The sequence below is a fragment of the Manacus vitellinus genome, unplaced genomic scaffold (genome assembly GCF_001715985.3).
Source record: "Manacus vitellinus isolate BGI_N305 unplaced genomic scaffold, ASM171598v3 scaffold_45_pilon, whole genome shotgun sequence".
In the NCBI taxonomy this organism is placed as follows: Eukaryota; Metazoa; Chordata; class Aves; order Passeriformes; family Pipridae; genus Manacus; species Manacus vitellinus.
The window spans coordinates 42358-67210 of NW_021940571.1; the positions used below are offsets into that span (position 1 = coordinate 42358).

General features: G+C 36.5%; 1 protein-coding gene across 1 annotated transcript in view; it reads right to left on the bottom strand.

The window, feature by feature from the left end:
• Positions 1 to 24853, bottom strand: part of HLTF (helicase like transcription factor) — a 29564-nt gene that overhangs the window by 3427 nt on the left and 1284 nt on the right. The window contains exons 2-23 of the mRNA XM_029962352.1: positions 24522 to 24535; positions 23666 to 23876; positions 22898 to 23064; positions 22320 to 22453; positions 21239 to 21336; positions 20453 to 20527; positions 20055 to 20246; positions 19841 to 19936; positions 18816 to 18864; positions 17028 to 17115; positions 16259 to 16338; positions 15255 to 15338; positions 14971 to 15068; positions 13507 to 13650; positions 12585 to 12723; positions 10676 to 10811; positions 10187 to 10366; positions 9602 to 9723; positions 8146 to 8324; positions 4353 to 4481; positions 2877 to 2989; positions 2515 to 2695 (exon numbers count right to left, since the gene is read on the bottom strand). Coding sequence (XP_029818212.1) covers positions 2515 to 2695; positions 2877 to 2989; positions 4353 to 4481; positions 8146 to 8324; positions 9602 to 9723; positions 10187 to 10366; positions 10676 to 10811; positions 12585 to 12723; positions 13507 to 13650; positions 14971 to 15068; positions 15255 to 15338; positions 16259 to 16338; positions 17028 to 17115; positions 18816 to 18864; positions 19841 to 19936; positions 20055 to 20246; positions 20453 to 20527; positions 21239 to 21336; positions 22320 to 22453; positions 22898 to 23064; positions 23666 to 23876; positions 24522 to 24535 — 2709 coding nt within the window. The remainder of the gene's footprint in view (positions 1 to 2514; positions 2696 to 2876; positions 2990 to 4352; positions 4482 to 8145; positions 8325 to 9601; positions 9724 to 10186; positions 10367 to 10675; positions 10812 to 12584; positions 12724 to 13506; positions 13651 to 14970; positions 15069 to 15254; positions 15339 to 16258; positions 16339 to 17027; positions 17116 to 18815; positions 18865 to 19840; positions 19937 to 20054; positions 20247 to 20452; positions 20528 to 21238; positions 21337 to 22319; positions 22454 to 22897; positions 23065 to 23665; positions 23877 to 24521; positions 24536 to 24853) is intronic.

Genomic DNA, 24853 nt, shown 5'->3' on the forward strand with positions numbered 1-24853 from the left:
AACTCACGCAGTTACTTAGAAGTAAACTAAGTCCCTGGACTGTTAAGTAAACCCACTTACTCTTTCATTAGTATATACAATAATCACCATGTTACATAAACAAGAAACTTTGCTGAACACAAAATGATAGTGTAGCTGTTCCTGCTTATGCTTAGGATTTAACACTAAATATAAGGATTTGTGAAATGCCAAGTCTGCATTTTTCCAGCATGTTCTTTCTATCTAAAGGTACAGTACTACTAGTTCTCACAGAATAGATAATTAAATCTACCTAACTGTAATAGCGTTCTGTCTCTGCTAAGCAAGTCTCATTGAATGGGCTCGCCTTGCCATGTCATCCACATACTGCAAGTTACCTAAGTACTCTTAATGACTCATTTTAGATTCTAAGAACCTCTGATGCCTACACACACACAGAGACATCAAGTTGCAAGATAAAAATCCAAACAAGTCTTGTTTCTCCAATCTATGGTAGTGATCAAAAGTACAACAAATTATATCTTTGTCACTGCAAGATGAACGTTCCTGGCAAGCTACGTATGGCAAACCATTCTAATATTAATCTAACTGTATGAACAAGATGATGTCTGGAAGAAAGACCTGGCCCAAACATGCAGAAGCATGCATGTTCCATTCTATCTTTGCTGTAGTTGAGGAAGACCAAAATGTACTACTTTACTCTTCTCTCATCAGTCCTGCAAAGGAAAAGTGAATTGCAGTACCTCTATCCCTTTCTGCAATAGCTCATACAAAGGATACTGTATTTTACATGGGAAAATATGAAGAAACTTGAGCCTCAGAGAAACATCTGCATACTTGTGATACTCTTACATTAAAGGTTCGTATTTCTTCCTAAAGGTGAGAATTCAGCAGCTATGATTGTATTTAAACAAGCAAACAAACAATTTAAAAAAAGCGGGGGAGAGAGAAAGTAATCTATGGCTGGATAAATATTCCTCCCTTGCACTGTGGTATTACACTTCTCAGAGAAGGAATGCAGACCTCTAAGCTACAGTGCTACAACAAATCCACAGAATTTGAAAAACTGGTTACTCCACTGGCTCAAGGTATTTCTGCTTCTTAATTCCTACTGTTGTAGGAATGCACTTCAAGGAATGCTGATGTGCGACTGGATCTGATTCGGCACCGACTATTCAAAAGTGAGATCAATAAAGAATCGTGGTCCCACTATCCCTCCATCTAATACAAGTAGTCAACCACTGCCACTTGGGATGGTTACCATCACAGGATGGTTACCAGCAGGATGAGAAGAGGCTGTTCAGTGGTGTACAAAGGCTGCAATTTTATTGGGCTCTGGTTTGTTAGGTACAACTGTATACTGTAGATGATTCAGTGTTAACAAGGCTTAGCTTACTTTCTTACAACTGCTTGCTGCAATACTCAATGCATTATCTCATTCACTATCTTCACAGAAAATTAAAATTCTCTTGCAGTTTCCACAAATATTCAGAGAATTGTTAAAAAAACCCAAAGTGCAGTGGTTGGACTAGATGGCGTTGTGGTCATGTACGTCCCTTCCAGTTGCACCCATCAATGCAACGTACCCAGAAAGAACGTGGGGAAAGATGCATTGCCATTCAGGAAAAACTTCTCCATACTCTTACTCGTATTTAATTCCTTTAGTTTATTAAATAAATAGCTTTTGCCTTTATGCTGTTATTAACACTAGCCTGATGTCCAAGCTAGTACTTTTGCTTTACTATTGGTATTAACAGATGCCCAAGTCTAAAGCTACCCCATTATTTTCATTTACTTTGGTTTTGTTTCTAAGTGCAGAATTTGTCTTAGTTTCCAACTGCCAAAAAACTGGGACATCAGAGGAGTTAACAGTGGTGGAGGAAGTGAACAGAAAAACTTTGATTTTGTACAATGACACAACACATGAACCAATTTTGTTAAGAATACCATTTTGCTATCAATAAATGTAATTTACATTTTAATTCCTTACAAATAGTTTTGTGTTCCTGAGTGCTTTAATGAAAGGAAAAAAACTTCCGAAGTTTAAATATTACCAGTCTTCTAAGACTACAAAAAGTAACCTCAGACTAACGTCTTTATTTATCAATAAATTCACAATAACATCAGAAGAGACTAGAACAGACAAGCACTGCATTAAATATACACTGTTCCTGAAATTCCACTTCACAGCTTTTGAAGTTATTAAACAACAAACAGAAAACCACATTCAAAAATATCAGAAAGAAATAAAGAAGGAACAGATAGCATATGCTACACTGTAAGGTGTCACACCACTCTTTTAGTAGTCCTACTAGCATTCTTTTCATTCACAGTAAATAAATGGACAGCACAAAAATACAGTGTTAAATCAAAAAGATGCCAGGGAAACAAATGAAGAAAAGTCCTACTTGCCCTTTAACAAATACTCATCAGTGTAATTCATTCTCAGAGGGGCTTTCCTTCTACCTCTTAGGAAAACGCCAAAGGAGCTTCCCCCAGATTAAGCCAGATCATTATGAACAACCCATTACTCACGGGATCCATTAAAAACACTCGGGAAGCTGCTGTCAGATTTAATCCAACTCCACCTGCTTTCAGAGACAAAAGCATTATAGTTGCAGACCCTGCTTGGTTGCTTTGGAAACACCGAATTGCTTCCACTCTTTTCTTCTGTGCCATTGACCCATCCAAACGAGTAAAGGCAAACCCTGATTCTCTAAAGAGAAAGTAAAAATGTTCAACTTAACAAGCCATTTTCTGTGACAACAGGAAATAAACAGATTAAAATCCTGACCTCTACTTTGAAATGTGAATTTAAAATTCTATTTTCTTTGACAGATCTTTCTAAGACACTGTAAAAACACATGTTTATTAAAAATAACAGTAGTTCTACTTACTTCAAGGGATTTTCTATCAGCGACAGGAAAGTTGTAAACTGAGAAACGACGAGACATTTAGCAGCTGGATTATCCCTCCGCAGTTCTATCAGAGCATGCATAAGAGCATTTATCTGAAATTAAATGAAGCATTTATCTGAAATTAAATGAACTTAGATTCTATTCCTACAGGTGGCTTTGATAAAGTTCATATCAACTGAGAGAAATCCCTGTTCAGTAATGTCTGTTAAATGAACTCATCTCCAATTCTGTGGGTAGGGTTTCTTTTAATTTCCACAGGAAACCAAGGGTTGAGCATTTTTAATGGTCACAAACTACAGGGTGATATTGAGGGTGCTTTGCTCACAACCTGTTTTCCAGACATACTTCCCACTGTCAGGAAGCAGCAAGTCCCCTATCTCCAGGGTATATGGAAAATAGGAACAAAGTAGTGGAACTCCAAAAAATAAGGCATAAGCAATGGACAGCCACAAGGCAAGTGCTTTACTACAGCAATAGTCAGGAACTGAGAAAGGCTTCCCCCAGAAATACTCAGGCAAATAAGCTATGCAAGACCCTTGGCTGGGGATGACAGGGAAAAAGGACACACCAGAAGCACTCTGAAACCAGCATAAGAAACAAAAGGAACAAGGAACTGGACTTGAGGCAGAAGAACACTGCCAGTTTTCTCATGTAAGGTTTAGCTAGAGAATGCAAGTAACAGCACCAGGTAACAAACAAACAATCTTAATTTATTCTAGAGCATAATGTCCTAAATTAGTTCTTAGGTCTCCACAGAAAGATTTTCAGGGAATAAATTTGTAACCAGCATTTGAAAGAACAACTACTTCATTAAAAGTAACATGCAGAAAAGCAATCTCAAAACAAAAAGGTCAAAATACAAGCAGGAAGATTTAATTTCTGGCAGAAAATGCACAACGAAAGTTAGGCAAAAAAAAAAATCATGTGGCAGACCTTGACAAACAGGTCTGCAAAGTAAAACAACAGTATCTCAGCAGTTTATCTGGCAAGTGTTATATGATGCCCATTTAGTTTTCCCCGCTAGAGTAGAATATATATTCTTTATATAACATGTAAGAAAGAAGGATTTATTTAGATTTTGTTGCCAAAAGTAAATTTAGAGCTGGATAAGTGTCAGTGGCTATAAAACTGCTCTATCTTCAGAAACTGAAACAAAAGACAAAGCCCTTTACCGAAGTTTTATTTAATTAATACATATCTATGTACTGAACAATGACCAGCATCAAATCACAACTAGTCTTCCTTTTGTCTTGTTTCCCTGCTGCAAAATTTGTCTGCAGTGAGATTTTATTACACACTTTCTTCTGTGCTGGCTAGACATGCTGGGTAGACTTTTAAATAATACTTTAAATATGTTATTCACATGTATAATATATTCAGCATATTTACATAACAATAATAGAGTATGCCCTAAAAAACCATAACGAAAGCCCAATAAAACACAATGGAATGTACCTTTGAACTGGATATCCACTCCCGATCAGGCTTCTTTCCACTACTGGAGTCTATTTCCTCTTCTAGGGGACATTCCACCAAGTGCTCTACTTGAAGTTCATTCCTACAGAGAGGGCATTTGGCATTTGGCTACAAAAAAGCCCAAATAACATTACAAGAAACATATTAAATCAAATTGTTTATAGTGAATACTAAAGAACACCTTTACAAATATTATATTGATGTTCATGTAAAAAAATCCTCAGATTCATTCTTGTAACACACTGTCATTTCTGACATGACAGTCACAATATTTTACTTGTGAGAACATTAACATGACAAACACTACATGTTTTAAAAACACTCAGCCTTCCTTAAAAGTGGTCTTCTTTCTGAGCATATTTATACTTGAAATAAGTAACTCAATATTTTAAGGCAAGCAAATATTTGGGCTATGGGGAGATAGACTATTTCAAATATCAGAAAAATAAACCATCCTTCAAAGACTATCTTTCTTAGTTACAAACAAAGAATGACCTTTTACCCTTTTTCTTCAAAGCCTGCACAGAAATAACAGCAGTCTGATGAAATATGCTTTGTCAGGACAAAGCAGGGTATCTTCTCTTTTTCCCCAGCAGACATGAGAAACGAGACATGATTTAACACCAAAAGCTTTTTTCTCTGAAGTATACTCTGGATAAAGCAAAATTTATATAATAGCACTTTCATAGGACTCACAAAATTTAACAAAAAGACTGTGTACACTGTACAAACACAGAACTTTGTGAAGCAAAAATGACAGACATGAAAAACCTTTGCCTAACAGAGCAACCCTTTAAAATTAGCTAGTTCTGTTTATATAGCAATCTGGCCACAGACCCAAGGCATCTTTAGACAGGCTACAAAGCAGAGCTCACAAACCACGGGAATACTGGGGGCTGCTAATCTGGACTGAACTGCCAGCCAATTAAAGAGGCCGGCAGTCACAGTCTGAATACATTAATTTATTGCAACAATAAAGCTATCCTTTCAAGAGACAGAATCTTAACACAAACAAATCTGAAATAACAGCCTCCTAAATGTAGTGAACCAATGAACCATTCCTGATTTGGCACCAATCCAAAAATCCTCCAGTGACAAGACAAAATAAATGAATTCTATTACATCTGAAAAAGGTTTTCTGAAAAAAAAAAATCCTAACAGTGCTCATAAAGACTTTTTTTTTCTTTTTAAATACAAAGCTCATGTCTTTCTGCATCCCTTCTCCACTTTAGTACTGCAATTATAAACAAAACACAAAACACAGCTAAACAGTACCAACAGAGACACCAAACACTTGCAGTAAAAGCATATGAAAATGACCAGAAATGTCTCACAATCAACAGCTAAAAGAAGAAAAAACGTTTTAATGCATATCTGGCAAGTTTTTACAAGAATGCAGTTAATACACAAAGACATTAGATTACTGTAGACGTTTTATAGCTTTACTGGGACTTTTGCATAGGATCTTCGCTTATTTGCACGACTCTGAATTTAGCCTTAGCAGAAGATTGAAATGAAGGTGGTGGTCACTCTCCAGCTGTTAACTACTAAAAAGTTTTTCCAATTTCGGTAAATACTTTTAGGTTAACATTAGAAAAATAAAACGGTCTCCAAGTTCATAGTACAACAAAAGGCCAAACTTTTCACTCAGCAGTTTTGTGTTTGCAGCTTCACATCTCATTGCTCACTGACCGTTTAATGCTGTCATTTGTATTAATAATGGAAAGCACAGGCATCTTGCCTGGAAGAATCCTGTTTGAACACAAGCTGTTTTGGAGAGAGGGTATGCAGTTTGCTGGCTTCCTTTGTTTTTAAGGTGATACCTAAAAGTACTTCCCCGAGCTATTTACTAGGAGAGAGTTGATTTATAACATTCAGGCACACCACTATTCAACTGAGATGCGGTACTAGCAAAAATACCTATCACGTGGAAACACTGAATTCACTGACTTTGGAATTTAGATGTGTGCCAGTGTGGAAATTGATAGATGCAGATTAACCAAGACGGCCACCACTCACAGATGAAGTGTGAAGACAGATTTATTCCATTATTTGCAGGAACACATACACACTACTGAGTCCAAACTTAGCAGAGGCAAAAAGCACCAGGAAGGCCCCAGCCTTGCCTTACTTACATACCAAAGCCTAATGCGTGTGAAAAGGGTCACCGGCCTTCGTTTTCACAACTCTGAACTCTCTATCCCCCTTCCCCCCATGTCTGTGGGAAAGAATGCTTTTAAGTCTTTAACAACGTTCTGTTATCTTCCTTGTGAAAATTCCATTTCTTTCAACAGACAGGAAACAATCCAAAGGAAACACAGGGCATGAAAATTCCCACAGTGAAACACTATTCTTAGCACTCTCAGCTGCAAAGGTATCTTGAGCAAACACAGCTAAAGAAAAACATCCCCTCATCAAATCTTCCGCTTGCAACCCCTTTTCAGTCAGTGTTCAACACAGGCAGCATTCTGGCTGGAAGCTGCAAGAACTTTCTTAGGAATTGGTTTAAATCAGGAATCATTTTGAGGGTAAGAAAGGCTTATAGAAACTCATGATAGTTCAAAAGAAGTTACACCCACCTCTGTTTAGACTTCACTACTATGAAAGTAATCTATGGAACAACATGGTATTGGACAAAGACACTAGTTCTGGAGATTCCACAGTCCTTTCTAGGTAAAACATAGTAAGCAACTTGACTGTAAAGTCAAGTAATATACTATAATAATTCCATCACATCATATCCCAATTTATTTCTCTGCATGTTAAAAACACCTGATGGTTCAGCAGGGGCACCAACTCTGACACAGACACATCAAGAACCTCTGCGCTGGAAAAAGGCCTCTGGCAAGTGCTCTTTCCTTAAAGAATAATTTCACAACACTAGTTTCCCTCAAATCTCTCAGAAACTCTAGAGTGGGATATCTGCATCAGAACCTTATGTATCTGGAAACGGAACAAAGTTGATCTACAAGCCAGAAAGACAACACTACCCACCTCTATCTAATTGACTGCTTATGCACAAGCAAGGACTAATCTGTCCCCTGCCGTCTCCTAATAAAGAACACCCAGGTTTAAGCTGGCAGTTGCAGCTCTACTCTAGCTAGGAGGAGGCAGAACAATTCCAGAGAGTAAGTGCAGCAGCACTCAATACATATGGTAAGACTACCATAGGAAAGGAAAGGGCAAACAAGAAAGAAAAGCACAGCTTAGAAGCATACAAGAAAAATAAATACTATGGTTTTCAAAAAAGCAATTAAAAGATGCTCATCCACAAGTTTATTCTGGATAGAGTCCAGAGAGGGTCATAAAGATGGCCCTCTAACAAGGCAGCTATTTCACTGTAGAAATTTATCAGCTTGGAAAATGGAGCACGGATGTGATTTTTGTTCAACAGTCAACTTCCAATACACAGCTTTAGTCTCTTTTAAGCACAACATACACATATATGACACCACACACAAGCAGTGAAGAAGCATCCAGCCACATGGAGGCATACAGTGCTGCACACTTTGACCCTAGGGACAAAGTAAGGTGAGAACTACGGAATCGGTCTTTGATCAGTGGTAAGGTAAGGTCCATGAGTATTTTCAGTCTGACAGCTACTCTCCCCACAGTTTGACTTCAGACCAATAGCTTTTATAAGCCAGCTGATAACTACATTTACACTGTTCACCGTGATTTAAAAGAACAATAGCTAGATGGCCTCCTGGTGATACTAGTTCATTGCTTTCGAATAGCTATTACAATTAATTGTAATCATAGAACAACCAACCTGTTCATTTCTGAGGACTTCAAAAATACATGGTTTACAAAACACATGTGCACAGTGTGTTATCACAGGAAGAGTCAATGATTCCAAGCAAACTGCGCATTCTTCATCTGAACCAGAGCTCAGAACCAACTTCATTTTACTCACTAGTCTCACATGCAGTTCTTCGGGAGTTCTATTATCTGGAAATATAGAAACGTACTTAAACCCAGAGATTTCCACAAAGGAAACACTCTGAACTCTCATGCATCAAAACAGCTCCACTGGTCAAAATGCAATTAGAATAGTTTATACACAATGAGGATATAGCCTACAATGTATAAAAACACAAGATGCCCCATACTACAGAAAATTTTAACCTACTAATTCAAAACACATTATGAGTAATCATACTTGGAAAAACAGTAATTTGAATTCAAAGAACCTCGACTGTATGCTCAGTGGTAAGTATATGTGCAACACAATGCCTAATGAGAACAAGCAATTTTCATGTGGCAGCTGTTCAAGTAGCAAAAATCTTATGAATATGACACTACTTATAGTTAAAATTGCTTCTTTTTAAGTAAAGAAATTCAATTAATACTTACTAGTTATTAATTAATTTCTAAATAATTATGGAACAATTATCAAATAATTTCTCCATCCTGTAATTTTAAGGAAGATAAACAGCAACCTCCTGAAAAAGGTTCTGACCATATCACTGGTCTTTCAGTTTCCTGAAAAATCACACCCATGCCAATGGCATCTCAAAGTAGGCTTTTTCTAAATATTACATTTGCAAATTCTCAAATTTAAAGTATTTCAAACAGACTATACTTTCTTCTGAAAGTATAGTCTGTTTTTTAACGCTATTTTTAATGCTATGCAGTTGTACAGTTCTGGCTTGTCAAAAATAAAACTTCACTCTCGGTCCTCTGTGTTCACCCTTCCTTACAGCTGTGACAAAGTCAACAGTGTCCTATTCTGCTGAAGAGGCAATGGTTCTGCTGACACAGCTATCAATTTACAAGCCATTCCCCAAATCTCCTCTACATCTTCTCTCCTGAGGCAAAGGAAAAAAATCTGCTATAAAAGCACTTCTGTAAATTATTACAACAACAGATATGCTGCTTTTTAACGAGCCTTCTGCATTTGGTTCTGCAGAGGTCCTCTTTGGTCATTTCTGTATGGGCTGTCAAAGCTTATTAACTCTTGCTTCTGGCCTTCATAACTACTCATACTTCATTACTTCATTCATATGTTAGAATGTGCTCGAGTATCCCCTCCTGAAACATATTCAAACCTATTATGGTACAAAAAAATAAAGTAACTGAAGGAAGCTGAAAGTTCAATAATCCATGCTGAAAAGAGGATGGCTGAAGCTAGAGAGCTTGGAAAACACAAATATATTTCTGTTCTTGAATACAAAGTGCCAGTTCTTGTTCTTAAAAACCACAGGAACCAAAAAGTATTCACTCACCATTTGAAAAATTAGCAGAGGTATTTATACAAAGATGAGGATGACAACAAATCTGTCTTAATCTGAGCAGAACACCAAGGACGTCAGCATAATGAGCTAGTACATTCCCTTCGCTGAAAAGTCTGAGTAAGAATTTTATGGTTAGTGTGAAATACTACAGCCTGAAAAAACAGATGACATTACATGATAAGAGTTTAGCTGTTACAATGATGTTCTGATTTGATTGTTCACTTTCTGGTCTGACTACCTTTTCTCAAATGCTCTTCTTAAGGTACAAAATGCTACCCGTAGTATGTTCTACTAGGAGAAACGTTAACACATGGTGACAAAAGCTTTAAGGCCGTTCTTTACATATCTGGTATCTCCTCCCAGTTCTCACCAGACAGAACTTCTAATATATAGTTCTGTAACACTCTCTGCTTCACTCTTCAGAACTGAACAGATGTGAAGATAATTTGCAATTATTAGCCTACAACATACAAACTGACACACTTGGCTACTACAGCTAACATAATCAAAACTTCTGAAATATAAATTTGTGGTATTAAATTTCGATCTTCAGGATAAAGAAAACCTCTGACGTACCTGCTAATAGTAGCTTTGCCCTCATTCTTCACAGACTGGTAGATTTGTCTCTCCTCCTCTGTAAGCGTAACATACTGAATAAGTACTTTACGTTCTGGTAAGTGCAAAATGGGTGTTCCTTTAACTTGACTTGTTTTAGATCTTCTAAGGGTAATACTCCTAATCAGAGACTGTAAACGCCTAAAATATACATATATAGACAATATATTACTCAACTGGCGTTGGTTTGGGTTTTTGGGTTTTTTTTTCTTCAGTTTACTGCATAAATTCATGTTTTGTACAAATTTCAAGCCCATAGTACAATATAACTCATTAATCTGAAATATAAACAATTTTAATTATTTGATATTTACTAATTTGAACTAAAAAAAATGAAATAAGAACTGATGATACATGCATTTCAAATTTAAATGTGAAACATGAATTTGTTGTGTGGCCCAAGCACTGCTAGTTATACTCATTCACAAACCCTTTGGGAACACTTCATACCGAAGTCCTCCTGGAGCTCCCATTGTGACTGGACGTTGAATTGTTCTGTGCCACCACTCTCGATCAGTAAAAGGTTTCAGTTTTAAGAAGGAAATAAGAGACCACAAATCTTTTACAGAATTCTGAATAGGAGTGCCTAAACAGAAAATGAAGACAGTAAAACCTCAAGGAAACTAAAACTCACAAATTTTTACCGAAGTGCAAATTGTGTGCTTTCTCCTAATCTCAAAACTAGGTTGGCATGTCATTAAGTATAATATTTTTTTTTTAAGTAAAATATTACAAAACACTTAAATACATAAGAGTGAGCAAACTGCAGCTCTCAGTGTCAGGATGTTGGATGTTATCTTTCCATTTCAGCTTCACCACCAGTGGTCATGATCTTTAAATTACATTTAAGGGTCATATGCTTGCATGACCTGTGGCAGTTTTTATTATTTCATAAAGCTACTGAGGTTTGGATAAGTATGTATCAGTGTAAGCTTCTAACCAAATGTAACTTGTTAACTTCATAAATAGGTCTGTTTTCACTTGTACTGCCACCAAACTTGTGTATCAAAAGTTATTTTGAATTTTCTCTGTAATCACTGAATGGGTCAGGCTAGAAGGGACCACAGCAGGTCATCTGGTCCCACCCTCCTGCTCAAGCAGAGTTAACCTAGAGCACATATGGCATAGGATTGTGTCCAGACAGATCCCATGAGAGAGACTCCACACCCTTTGTGATCTCCAGCGCTCGGTCACTGCACAGGAAAGAAGTTCTTCCTTATGTTCAGGTGGAACTTCCTGGGCATCAGTTTATGACCATTCTCTCTTGTCCTATAGCTGGGCACCCCTGAGCAGAGTCTGGTCCACCCTCTGACCCCTCCCTGCAGACACTGACAGACATGGATGAGGTCACCTCTCAGTGTCTCTTATTGAAGCTGAACAGCTCCAGTTGCATCAGCCTTTCCTCAGAGAGATGCTCCAATCCCTTCATCATTTCCACAGCCTCCACTGGAGCCACTCAGGGAGCTTCATGTCCTTCCTGTCCGGAGGAGCCCAGACCTGGACACAGCACTCCAGCTGTGCCTCACCAGCGCTGAGCAGGGGGCAGGATCACTTCCCTGACCTGCTGGCAATGCTTTTCCCAATGCAACCAGGATCCCATTGGCCCTCTTGGACCACAGGATACACTGCTGCTCATGGACAGCTGCTGGCTGTCCACCGGCACTCCCAGGTCCTTCTCCACAGAGCTGCTCTCCAGCAAGTCACCCCCAGCTTGTGCCGGTGCATGAGGTTATTCTTCCCCAGGTGTAGGACCGTGCACTTGCCCTTGTTGAATTTGGGGCGTTCTTCCCTGCCCATCTCTCCAACCTGTCGAGGTCTCTCTCTGAAGGGCTGCACAGCCCTGGGAATCAGCCACTTCTCCAGCTTTGTGTCATCAGCGAACTTGCTGAGGAGGCATCTGCCTCTTTATCCGAGTCACCGATGAACAAGTTAAACAACACTGGGCCCAGCACTGAACCCTGGGGGACAACACTAGTGACAGGCCTCCAACTAGACCCTGTGCCACTTATTACGACTCCCTGGCATCTGCCGTTCAGACAGTTCTCAATCCACCTTAACTGAATAAACAAAAAAATAAACACACGCCCACCCCCACAAAACCCCCAAACAAACAAATATGCAAAACCAAGCAAAAACCCCACAACAAAACAAAAAAACCAACCAAGCAAACAAAATCAAAAACCACTGAATGAAGACCCAACTAAATCACTGCTCAAAGACAACATTCCAAATGAACCTGAGATAGGCAGACATTAACTATTTCCAAAAAAGCCAAAATGGAAACACCATGTGGGAAACACAAGATGGTGCTCTACTACGGTAGTTTGCATTGCATTTCCTCTGGCGGCAAATATTTTACCTGTAAGTACCCATCTTCTATGTCCCTCCAGATTTAAGGCAGCTTTAGTTTGCTGAGCATTTGGGTTTCGTATAGTGTGCCCCTCATCCAACACAATTCTCAGCCACTTGACTTTGTGCAAAGGGCTATCACCTCTGATCTGAAAAACAGCATTTTTTTTAATCTTTGATTCAAGTTAAAACACCTTTTCTTTCAATTTGGATAAAGCAAGATACTAATACAACAATCCCACAGTTGAAAATGGATAGTATTTATCTGCATCTTGTTTATTTATCTGCACAGAAAGGCAAAACTAAGAGTAAGGCCTTCCTGCTTTTAGATTTATTGATTCCTGGAAAATGCTACTGATCTCCTCATACTTGAGTTACAGTAAAAATAAGCTAATGCTGAAAAGAAGAAGCGTTTCAATATGGAAAATGGATCAGAGAGCAAATTAGAAGTTTATATCATATTTAAAGATGTAATCTTCAAGCTTTTAAAAATGGTTGTCATTTCTATGAAAACATGACTTTACAAATACATCTCATGCAATGAGCTACTTGGTTGAAGCCCATGTGCAACAAGAACTATGAAGTTATACTTTTATATGCTCCATATTCTTCAAATTTGATAGGACAACAGAAGTGGGAGCTTCATGCCACCAACATCTGGGGAGATTTGCATACTTGACACCCTTTTCTATCCTTAAAAAGTCCTTTCCTTAAGTTGTCATAATTGCAATCAAATAATTTTCTGTAGAGAAGCAGTTAATAAAAAACTCTGTTACCACAGTGAATACATAAGAAAGTACGTAAAAGTAAAACCACAGCTATAATCTTTTGACTGCCTACCAGAATAGCACTTGAATATACTGCCATCATTAGCCCAAACACTACGAGTTCTTAACAGTAAGGAATCTTCAAACACCTTCTCATTTACTTACCCCATACTCAGTAGCTAAAATGTTGTATGTTGTCAATACAATGTCTTGTTCTGAAAGAACTGATGGGTCTTTGCTACGGTCAGAACCATAATAAACATAAATCTTTACATCAAAATCACGGTGGATATGTTGTTCAAACTGCTCCTGAAAGAAAAGTTGTGAAAAGTAATCAAAAACGTATTGTGTTACTAAATGATTGTTGGAATTATTCTTCTTGTAAGTTATTATTAGTAATATTATTCTTGTAAGTTGCCTTACCTAAAACCCACTTTCTCTAGCTCTACATCCATTTATACAACAAAAGCAATTTGAATTTGGGTTGCTTTTTACTCTCCACCCAGGTGTGAAGATGGACCAGAAGTAGTCACCTCAATCATTAGTAACAGACATTGTATCGCATTGTGGTAACTCTAGGTTTACTTCTTACAGTGTATTGGTTTACAAACTGATGGTATATGCACTGCAAAATGCACTGTTCCTTACAAACTGTAAGGAAGAGCTTTTATGTTCTTTTTCACTTTCTACCTTAAACATCTCTTTGTTTCTTCTTTTACTGTTTGTTTTTTCCTACTTCTCATTACTGGGTTAACCAGCTAAGTTTTTTTTAAGCATAAAAAAGTTCTGTTAGAAAAAAATTCAAATATTAATTGTAAAACCAGTGTTTATATTCTCTATATTTGTTCTGTGAAAGACTCAGTATACAGTAATCTTGACAGACAATAAAAATCAACAATTTTATTTCTGAAGCACCAGACTCAAGTTTTCTTTTAAAATACTTAATTTGTCTTGAATTGACAAAAAGTACTTTGTTTACACTATCTGATGTTTCTCAATTATATGATTTTCATGTTTCACCTACAAAGATTAAACTAATGTTCTAACCACAGACAGTAAAATCTTCCAAATGGAATACAACTTGCAAGCTAAAGATATCTCCTTAATATTTGTATTCAAAATGTCATGAAAACAAAAAATTTAACTAATGCAGAGACAGAGTTAGAACAGTCCTTCAGCCTTTTCCCCATAGCAGATTTACTCCCACAGATCAGCACCAGTGTCACCAAATTACTGAACTCCTCTAGTAAATCAACTGTCACACGCGTTATCAATGAAGTACGAGAACATTTCATTCTGAGCATGTAAGAAAAAGGACCCATTTCCTCCCCCTTCCGCAGCTTGTTTAAAGAGGTAAATCACACAAGTTCCAGAAGTGACAAAGTGAATCTGCCTAGTCAAAAGCAGGGAATGGAAAGAGAGCTCACTACTGATGGAACTGCACTCTCCTTACAATACTAGTCCAGTTTTGTATTTCTATCAAATCAATCTCCCTTGTGAAAGAAGCTGTTTCATAAAAAAGGAAAACCACGACCTTTTACTATCATGAGAGACTACAGGGAGTACTATTTCTACAGCATCATAATCAATATAGATTACATTTACATATTAAAATGGCTTAGCACCTACAATCCAGTTGCTTAGGACAGACAGCGGGCACACAATCAGTGTTGCTCTGGGGCCATCATCAGAATATTTCTTCTCAACTGAATGAACACTAGCAGTACCTGAGAAAACAGAAGCCATTTAGTGGTGAAACAGTTCACTTTAAAGCAAAGGAGAAGTTACAGATCCCTGAAGTTCTTCACCTGAAGAGCATTAAAGCAATTTAAAAAGACATATGCTTCATTTATTAACTGTGTAATATTTAAGCTTAAAAACCCACAGAAATCACCAATTCAGCCCTTCGTTACCTTTTCTCTTTCTTTGTCTTTTTAAACAACCAGATGAAGGTAGAAGAACAGATACTGGATCTTCTTGGTTAACACAAGAAGTTGCTGTAAAAAGCCAGATAAACAGATTTTTCACACCATGCAGAGCATGTGCCTAAATTTATTTTTATGACACGTTTCATAAAAGTCAAATTTGTTAGCCAAAGTACTTCGCCTCTCCAGTACAATAATATAGAGTCTCTTGTGTTGGAAGGAATCCATAAAGATTATCAAGTCCAACTCCCTGTTCCTCACAGGACTGCCTAAACGAAACCATATGGCTAAAAGCAGCCTCCAGACATTCCTTGACATCTGACATGCATGTGTGCAAAAATACGGTATATTATACATCAATTTTAAGTTACAAATCTTCAGAGGAACACAGTTTCCCAATCATTTAAAAATATGTAGTTTAGCACAGGTTTCACCTCAAGTGCTTTAAATCTAAACTTAACTGCTTACTCCAGAGTACCTGCAGACCTTAATATTTTTTTTCCATGCAAGACACTTAGTTCAACAAATGACATATTATTACCTCTTCATGATCACATTTCAGGTATTTGCTACAACAGATGCTTTTCAAACCCTACTGCCCTCACAACAATATCAATTGTCAATATGTCAAATTCTAAAAATCTTAACAATTCTGGTTTTCATCATCCATTTGACCCTGCTCACAGCTTGTTACACCACCAGTCACTCAGCAAAGAATACAAACTACAACTGGAGTAAATATTTAGGATTAAAATACTGCTTTCCCTTTCAGCAATTTCTAAAATTTTATGCTTAAAGTTCTGGTTAAATAAAAAACAAACAAATAAAAACCCCCTAAACCTACCAACCAAACAACAACAGAAAAAACCCAAGTATTTTAGCTAATTCCTTTTCTGGTTAATCAGAAATCCTTTCCAGTTTGGCTGTGAAAGGAAGACACCAGGTGTCACAGTAACCAATTAAAAAACCACAAAAACATCCTTGCAACTTACTTTCTGTTTGTTGCAGTAGCCATTCTTCAGACTCTTCCAAGTCACTGTTTCCCAAATGTCTGGGTTTCTTGGCTTTATCTCTAAGATATAATTATTAAGAAAGAAAAAATGAAAACAGAACAAAACAAACCCACAAGTCTACTATTGCTTGAATTTACACATTAAATCTCACGAGCAGAAGGCAAATTAATTTCATGTTGCAAACAAGATACCGTGATTTGAAAATTTTCTCTTCAGAAGAGTTAGAAAAAGGGAAAGCACAGGAAACAGCTGCAGAGTGAATGATACTCATAAAACTTGCTATAGATTATCACTGAAGTTCACATCAATTATAAGATTGTGGTGGGAAGGTTCAGACCCATTAATAAGCTTCACAACATCAGACCAAAGCTGTCTCTGTCATAAGCATGCCTGCAAAGTATTTCTTAACCACTTAAAAACCCAACTGATACTAAAAGGAAGATTATTTCTTAGCCAGTTTTTTAGATGCCTTACATAGATGTTATTAGGCACCTTTACTTCTGAATGAGATATACAAGCATGCAGTGACAAGCCACACAGAACGGGTTAATGCTTTTTTAATATGTTCCAAAGTGCAACTCAAATACAGAACAGTTAGGATAAATGTAAGCAGAAGCATAGAATATTGAAAGGTGAGGAAGAGAACAAGTACGTATTTTAGACTAAAATTAATTATAATCAAGTACCACTTTAATTTTACTCAAAACCTATGTAGCAAACGAACAACAAGACTATTCCAGCTATATACCTTTTAGGAAGACAACTTGGGTATTTCAATGGAGTAGTTCCGAACTTTTTTACATTAGAAACACCAGGCTTCATCACATTGCTAGAGTCTTCACAAAGAAAAAATGGGTATTTATGAAAAATACACAGAGCCTTTAGCTTGGTTATCAAACCAACTTTAGCATAACTTGATCAAGAACAAGTACAAACTTCAAATAAAACAACCTTTAGCTGTTTAACAACACTTACTACTGCATGGGACAAGTGTTACTTACTGATATTATGATCACAAAGGAAAAAATAAACAGTCTTAAATATTTAAAAAGTCATAAAATGTGTACTGGGTTTGCAGGTAGTCAAAACCGAACTGTCAAGAAATAGGAAAAAGCAAATGAAAGCATTGTACATTTAACAGTAAGGGTAAAGTTTTAAATAACACTAAATTGTAAAGGTTTTTTACAGATCACACCTCTAAATACTAATAATGATATCTACATTGCCTAAAACCTGACAACATTACAGACTGCAGAGGAGATGTTATTTTGTTTTGCTGGGTGTTTTTTTAAGGTCTTCTATTACGAAGTGAACAAAAAGTCACCTCTGCAACCCTGATGAAAATAGCATACCAGAAGCAAACATACAAAAAAAAGACATTAGAACAGAGTTGATATCAAAACTGAAAGCAACATTGCTTGCAGAAATAGTTTTGCTATAACTCAGGTAAGTAAATTCGTTCTCGAATTCCAGATTTAAACTTCAGTAAATATACGTATAAATATATTTGTAGAATTAAAAGAAAGTTTAATACAATCCTGAAGAGGGCAAAATTTTCAAAGATTCAAGAAATAGGTATCAATTTAATGTACAACAGAATCAGAAATGGGAGCGGGAGAGTGTAAGGCTTTGAAAGACATTATCATCACTTTTTCAGATTAAATAATAGTAGAAACAGGCTCTTCTCTCACGGCTGTAAACAGTATTTCATTAAAATGCTCGATGCTCTAGAAAAAAAAAAATCTTGCATGCTGCTAGCCATGTCAGCTTTGGTAAAGGTTATGATTTTCTGGTGACACTCATATGACTCCCATTAAAGTATGCATTTTCTCCCTTCCAGAGAATTGACAAAAATAACTTTCACCAGAAGCAGTTCATACTAATGTGTTCTCTCCTTATTGGTCCCTTTTATTTCTCATGTGCTACCATCTATATTAAAATTCCTTCCACGGGAGGACAGCGAGCAAAAGTTACTGCAAGAAAACTTCAAGCCCCATACATTTCTTCAGTCATTTTCAAGAGCATGATGAGTTATAAAACATACTAACAAGCATGTATAATTTTTATATACATCTATAAATTCTCCTAATACAACCTGAAAACTAGAGGTGTGATAAAATCTTTCTAAATACTTGCAATTTCCTCATTACCTTAAAATACCTCCAAAAAAAGTGACTTAATACCGAACCTAATTACAATTTAACTACTGATATTTACTGTTTAAATAAACAAGATTTTAACAGATGCATAAGTGCTCCTGTTTTACTTACAAGGAAGGAGAAAGGAAAGCAAAAAGATCTCAGAATCCATTTCCTGAATGTGGTAACTTTCCTAGCAGGGTGCAATTTTATCACAAGGCACTTAATCTTCTCATGTGTCAACTGAAACACTTTAAAGGTACGTTTTATTTACTTCTCCGAGATAGTTTGTCAAGGGTTTGTGAAGACTAGCACTGACCACAGACAAAGAGTGCCCCAGGTAATAACATTAATTATCATGCAAACATTACTAGACTAGTAGATTAGTTTGCTGTCACCTTTACAAAGTCCGTGTCCAACGCTGTTCATGCTGTTAGCAGCAGATTCCTATTGAGGAATGGAAACTTTTATTCTTTAGTGTAGCAACTGGAAAAAATGCCAATGTTATTACACTAAAATGACTATCGATTAATTACTTCTCTGAAACATGAAAGACTTGCTCAGTGGCAAGTCAGTCACTCAAAGGTACTGATAAACTTGTTTTTTTCAGCAGCCACATACAGAGTTTAAATGCAACTGTACAGAAGCAGAGGAGAGAATCTCAGTCTACACAGCTGTCCCAGAACACACTAATAACATTTCCCAGTTTAACATTCTGAGGTCAAACACAAAGCATTATTTTGTTAAAGTTAGATGAGTATGGTAAAACAAACCCCTAGCCTTAACACTGTCAGGGAATATTGCATAAAACATCAACTAATTCTAGCATTTAGTTTATTTCACCATCTTGAAAATCATGTCATAATGAAAGCAAAAAGCACTTAAGTACACTAACTAAGCAGAGTTTGTACACTGGTGTTAGTTCACCAACTGTAGTTTCCCCTTCTCTCCTCATTTCAAATACTGGGCAAAAATATAAACTGAGATTGATTGATTTATTTACTTTACATCAAGACCCTCTGCTCGCTTTGGTCATTTCAGGTACTTCCTCCAAACCACACAGGAATTATGCATGCCCATTCCCAGAAAAAACACCACGTCTATTTGTGCAGCCACAACTTACCTATAGGAGAAATCTGTAAGAAACCTCTAAACAGCAAAGACATTTATGTCATCCTAAATTCTTCCCTAGACTATATGTAAGCATACGCTCCTAAGGTAACAGTCTACAGCTCAATTAAACACTCTGAAATAACACAGTCTACCTACCTTCAATTCATCTACCCAAACTCCTCTCGTTTGGCATATTTGAATAACTTTTTCTACAAAACGTATAAAAAGTTCACCATACAAAAACTTACTGTGCACAGGTATTTTTAACTGCTGTATCAACCATTAAAACAATCTTTTTCTTTCATCTCACCTCATAAAACTTATCACTTGTGATCTTTTCAACAGGAAGGGGCTTGCCATCTTGAAAATTTGTGAGAATCAATGCAATAGTAGTAAGTGTTTTACCCTGCATAATAGAAAAGAACATCATCTTTTCCACAGACGAAAACAAACCAAATGATCAACCAATCAAGAAGCATGCACACACATTCTGTTAAAAAGAATTCAAGCTTGGCAAGTATTACCAGTCCCATATCATCAGCCAGTATTCCTCCAAGAACATTTTTAGGTCGTTTCTTTTCTGCATAATTTGTCAGTGTATTGTAATAGAAGTTACTTCTCTCTTCCCAAAATGGTGGCAAATCATTAGTGTTTTCACGTGAAACCATCCAACCTAAAGCCTGCTTCTGATGGGGAAGTAAAAGTGTACCAATAGCCTGCAAGTCAAAGATATACATGATGCATTATTCCCATATTAAATATGACACTCCATTTTTGGAAGAAAATTTTTTTATAAAGTCCTCTGTATCTACTTGATTTTTTTCTGATTCAAGTATCTTCTGTATCCAGACAAAAGTAAATATACATCTAGATGCTTAAGTAATTGTATTTTTAAAAGAACAGTTTCTAGCTTAAAAAATACCTCTGCTGCTTCCATTTCACAAGTTTTATCGTCTTCCTTTAGGTCCTCAAACAATTTGTCAAATTCACCTTTAAGCTGAATAAATGAACACAAAAATTGCAATTAAAAGTATTGCAATTAAAAATAACCTCACTAAATAAACAATTACTTTATTAATTTACAATTACTTGACATACAGTAATCAGTAAATATAGGTCTACCATTTTAGACCTGATTTGCTATACTACAGCCAAATAAAAAATAAGTTCAGTTTTACCAAGAAAAATGCAAGCCAATATGAGCAAGAGCTTTGGAAGGAATGGTTAAATATATTCACATCCTTGTCCAATACTCACTAAAGTAACTATTTCGCTCTAGTTTGAAAGAGCAAACAAAGAGCAAAACCAAAGCACCACCCAACCCTTCACCTATCAACCTAGACCAAACCTGAAGACAAAATCCGGAAGTCTCATTTTATTTTGAGAACTTAACATACCTGTTATCTGGTAAAGCATTAGGTCAGAGAAAATAAAACATGCCACAACAATGTAAAAAAACTATTGAACAACCAAAACCTCCCAAAATCACACAGCACTCAAGGCTGTCATAGCTAAAATGTCTGCCTACAGTACAAAAAATGAAAAAAATTCAAAAGTTCAAGATGACTTCAAAAGACATCTGTGGTCAGAAAAGAAATAAAAAAAGCAACAGACTTCCACTTCAGAAGCACTCTTTTATTAATGAAAAAGTTAAGGGTTCCCACTGTTAAAATTGCAGCTCCCAGCTGTTTAAGTGTGAAATGCAAACCTGTTCAGTTGTCAACGGCACAGCAGCATGAACCGGAGCGCTGTAGCTTGGACCAGCTCTCCCAGAAATCCACTTTGATCCAAAATCATATTCTGAACCTACTTGCCATTAAAAAGATAATACTTTGAAATTCAGTGATACCATGACTTCCCAATCTCCACATTCTCTGGCTCATGAGCAACAATGCCGGTCAGACTGTGGGCTATCAAACAGTATCTTTCACCATTAGTCTTTTAGCCTCAATTTATCCTTGACTTTCAGTGACTGCAAAGGTTTTCCACAAAGCTTAAGACCCACAGCTATGGACTGGGATCCTTCAAGATGGCAACCATGTTTCTTAAAAATTGTTGCATTACGTGAAATTTGACTTGGTGATAGTATGATAATGATAACACAAAATACCTTTTTACTCCAAACTCTTTTTTTGTTACCTATGCATAATAGAACCTACAATACAAAAATCGAAATCTTGCTATATGTAAAACACATCTATCCCTCACTAAATGTTTCTTTCCGCAGCATCCTTACTCCTGACTACCACTGCTTGAACAGAGTCTAGGTCCAGGAGCCACAGGTGGTTTTTTGTGTCAGGCTCACTCTGAAAAGCATCAGGTTTGCTAAACTTATTTGTTCAGAGACATCTCATCCGCTTGCTCATTTCTCACTAGTAGGATACACATCCTAGCACTCTGCTAAAAAGCAGCACTTTCCCTGAAACCTTCACCATGAAAGGGTGTTTCTTAACCTGTTTCTTAAAAATTTTTTTCAAGTCTAGAAAGATGCAGGGGATCATTATGGATTTTTAAGGAACTTACATAATCTACTATATTTCTGAGGATGCTCAAATGCCTCTCCAATTGCTGGCAGGTAACATAAAAGACAGGACACAAAAGTATACTTCTTATGAAGTTTAAAATTAATAGCTGCGAGTTCTGCATTATTCCCCAACTAAGTTAAAAAATCATTCTGTGAATGACAAGACTAACATGAAGATTAAGCCCTTATAAGCATTTCTTCCAACTAGTGTCAAGTTCAATCAAAACATTTTTAAAAGGAAAAAGCCCAAAATTTCAACGTTTACCTTTCAGAGGAGGAGCCAATTTAAATCCATGCCTTTTTAGCTGATCTAGCACTGCTTCCTTGTTTTCTTCTCTTCCCCAAAAGCTCAATTCCACAGGCATGGTGAAGGAATTTTTTGCTCCGTAAGGGACAATCCTGATAAAGACCAGGAAAAAACCCCACAGCAGTAATCTTTTAATTGTTTAATTTTTTTAATAATAAACCTTTCTTGACCAAGAGGTCCTTCAAAGTGCTTATTTTCATCAAAACACAGAATGTTCCAGATAGGTGATAGTAATCACACTGCGTAAACCTTTTATACAAACTACAACATGCCATTAAGTGTTCCACAACAATCTTTAAGGAATTTGCTCACAATACTGTTTCTACATTTTATTATATAAGGGAAAGAACAAACTGTATGCAAATAGTTCAACAGAATAAAGAATCTGAAAATATGAAGCTTTAAGCACATTACCAAGAGCCGTAATTTCTGTCAAAAGAGAATACTTACAAATAGTTTTCAGAATTTGCTAGTGTAGCAACAAAAAAAATTATTCCATATATTCGTGGAATCAAAAGCATCATATTCACACTTACCCTTCAACCACTGCTAGTTTGTTGTCCATAATCCCTGCCAATGCTGCCGCAAGTTCTTTTTTGATATGGCCTACCTGGTCTCCATTCACATTATTTACTTTCACTGCATTTTTATCATAAGGATTATTGGGCTCCCTCTGAAGTGCAACCATTTCATTGTTATTAACCTAACAAAGCAAAACAGACAAACACCAAAATGCATTCATTTAGTTGCAAATTATTTAAAGAAACATAACATCATGAACTTAAACATCATGAAGCTTAAAGATTAATTTGGCATAGCGCTCTGTTCAGTCAGTCCAATAATCTACTACTTCCTCAAAATACCAAACACATTACAGAAGAGTTCCCTGATAGATGTCAGTGATTTCAAAAGTATTCCTGAGAGCAAGAACTATCTTCAATTGCTAACATGTTTTGTAAGGTAATAAACATCCTTTTTTTGCTTGTGTAAACAGTTTAAAAATCTATCTAATTTCTTGTATTCAGTCACTTTCATTTGCCTTATGTGGATGAGCAGAGCTACCAAACAACTAAACTAGAATTGAAAGCTTGCTATCTTAATTAAATTTTGAATTAAAGTTTTAGATTAAGAACTTCCCATTAAGAATGCTGAATACCGCAAGTAAGGGAAAAAAACACAAAAAAAGCACCAACTATTAGAATTATACCTGGTCAGCAGTTCTATGAATTTTTGAAATTTATTTAAATCTTATTTTCTGAAGCTAAAAACTTTATCTTCTGCTTTGTGATTTATCAGGCACTTACAATCCCTGTGTAGTATCGTAATCCAACAATGCTTCCTCGCAAAGTTCCATATAAGATAGCTGAGTCCGTATCCTCCTCTGCTACAGAAGTGTCACCTAGAAAGTCAAAGTCTTTCAATCCAAGACTGGAGTAAAAGTCAGAAGAGGAAGAGCAGGAGTAGTTTCTCTCTCCTCTGCAGGTGTTATCTTGAGAGCATCCTCTTGCACAGTCTCTGCAAAGACAAATGTGACATACTGGACGGTAATTATTATTGTTGTTTCCTTGTAATCTTTTATCCCTTTATGTAAGGCTATCTATAAACTCATTTTATCACTTTACTCAGATAACATTTACCTGGAAACATTCAAAAAAGTTTTTTACTAGGAAAAAACTGTCTGCCACTTTTAATCTCAAACACATTAATTTAAGCCAATTACAATAAAGAGCTGACAACTGATCAAACTGCAGTATTTGTGTATTCCTATTTTTCCTCACAGGATTATCTTTGTCAATGTTAAGATTTCTCCACATTAAGTTATATCTCTAATTATACCTGGCACAGCAAAATTCTCTTGTATTTGCTTAACATGACTTTTTCTCATCTAAGAAAAAGGCTAAAATGACCTGTTTGTAACTGATTAACTCTGTATAACTTTACATCTGTATCCACAAATGTCGAACAATGTTAAAACAACTGTTCCCTACGTATTTATTTAGTTTACACCTGCACACCTTGACATCTACTGCTAATTCATTATAAACTTCAGAGCTAATCAGTTACTCCAACCCAACCCGGATAATTACACTATGTATCTCTAATACAAACTTCTGTCAGGGCGGGTCCCCTCTTGTTGAAGGGATCCACCTGGAAACTCACATTACTGGGTGACACTAACAATTGCTTCAATCGAGTAATACATAACAGTAAAATCTCAATATGGAATAACAATATCTTTTGGTAGATTCCAAAACTATCCTACTGTGCTGCTGGATTAATTTAAGAGTAAAATCAATTAAAATGCTTCCATATACTATTCAGAGCCTTGCCTAGCAAACTTTGGGATTTTTCTACGAATTATATCTAATTACTGTACTATCGGCATTCCATTTTCTCTGGCAGAAAAGAAGCAACAGTTTAAGAGGCTTTGCTCTCAGCTCATTGCAGTTGAGCCCGTGAGGGGCTAACCAGGAGCCATTTATGCCACTGCC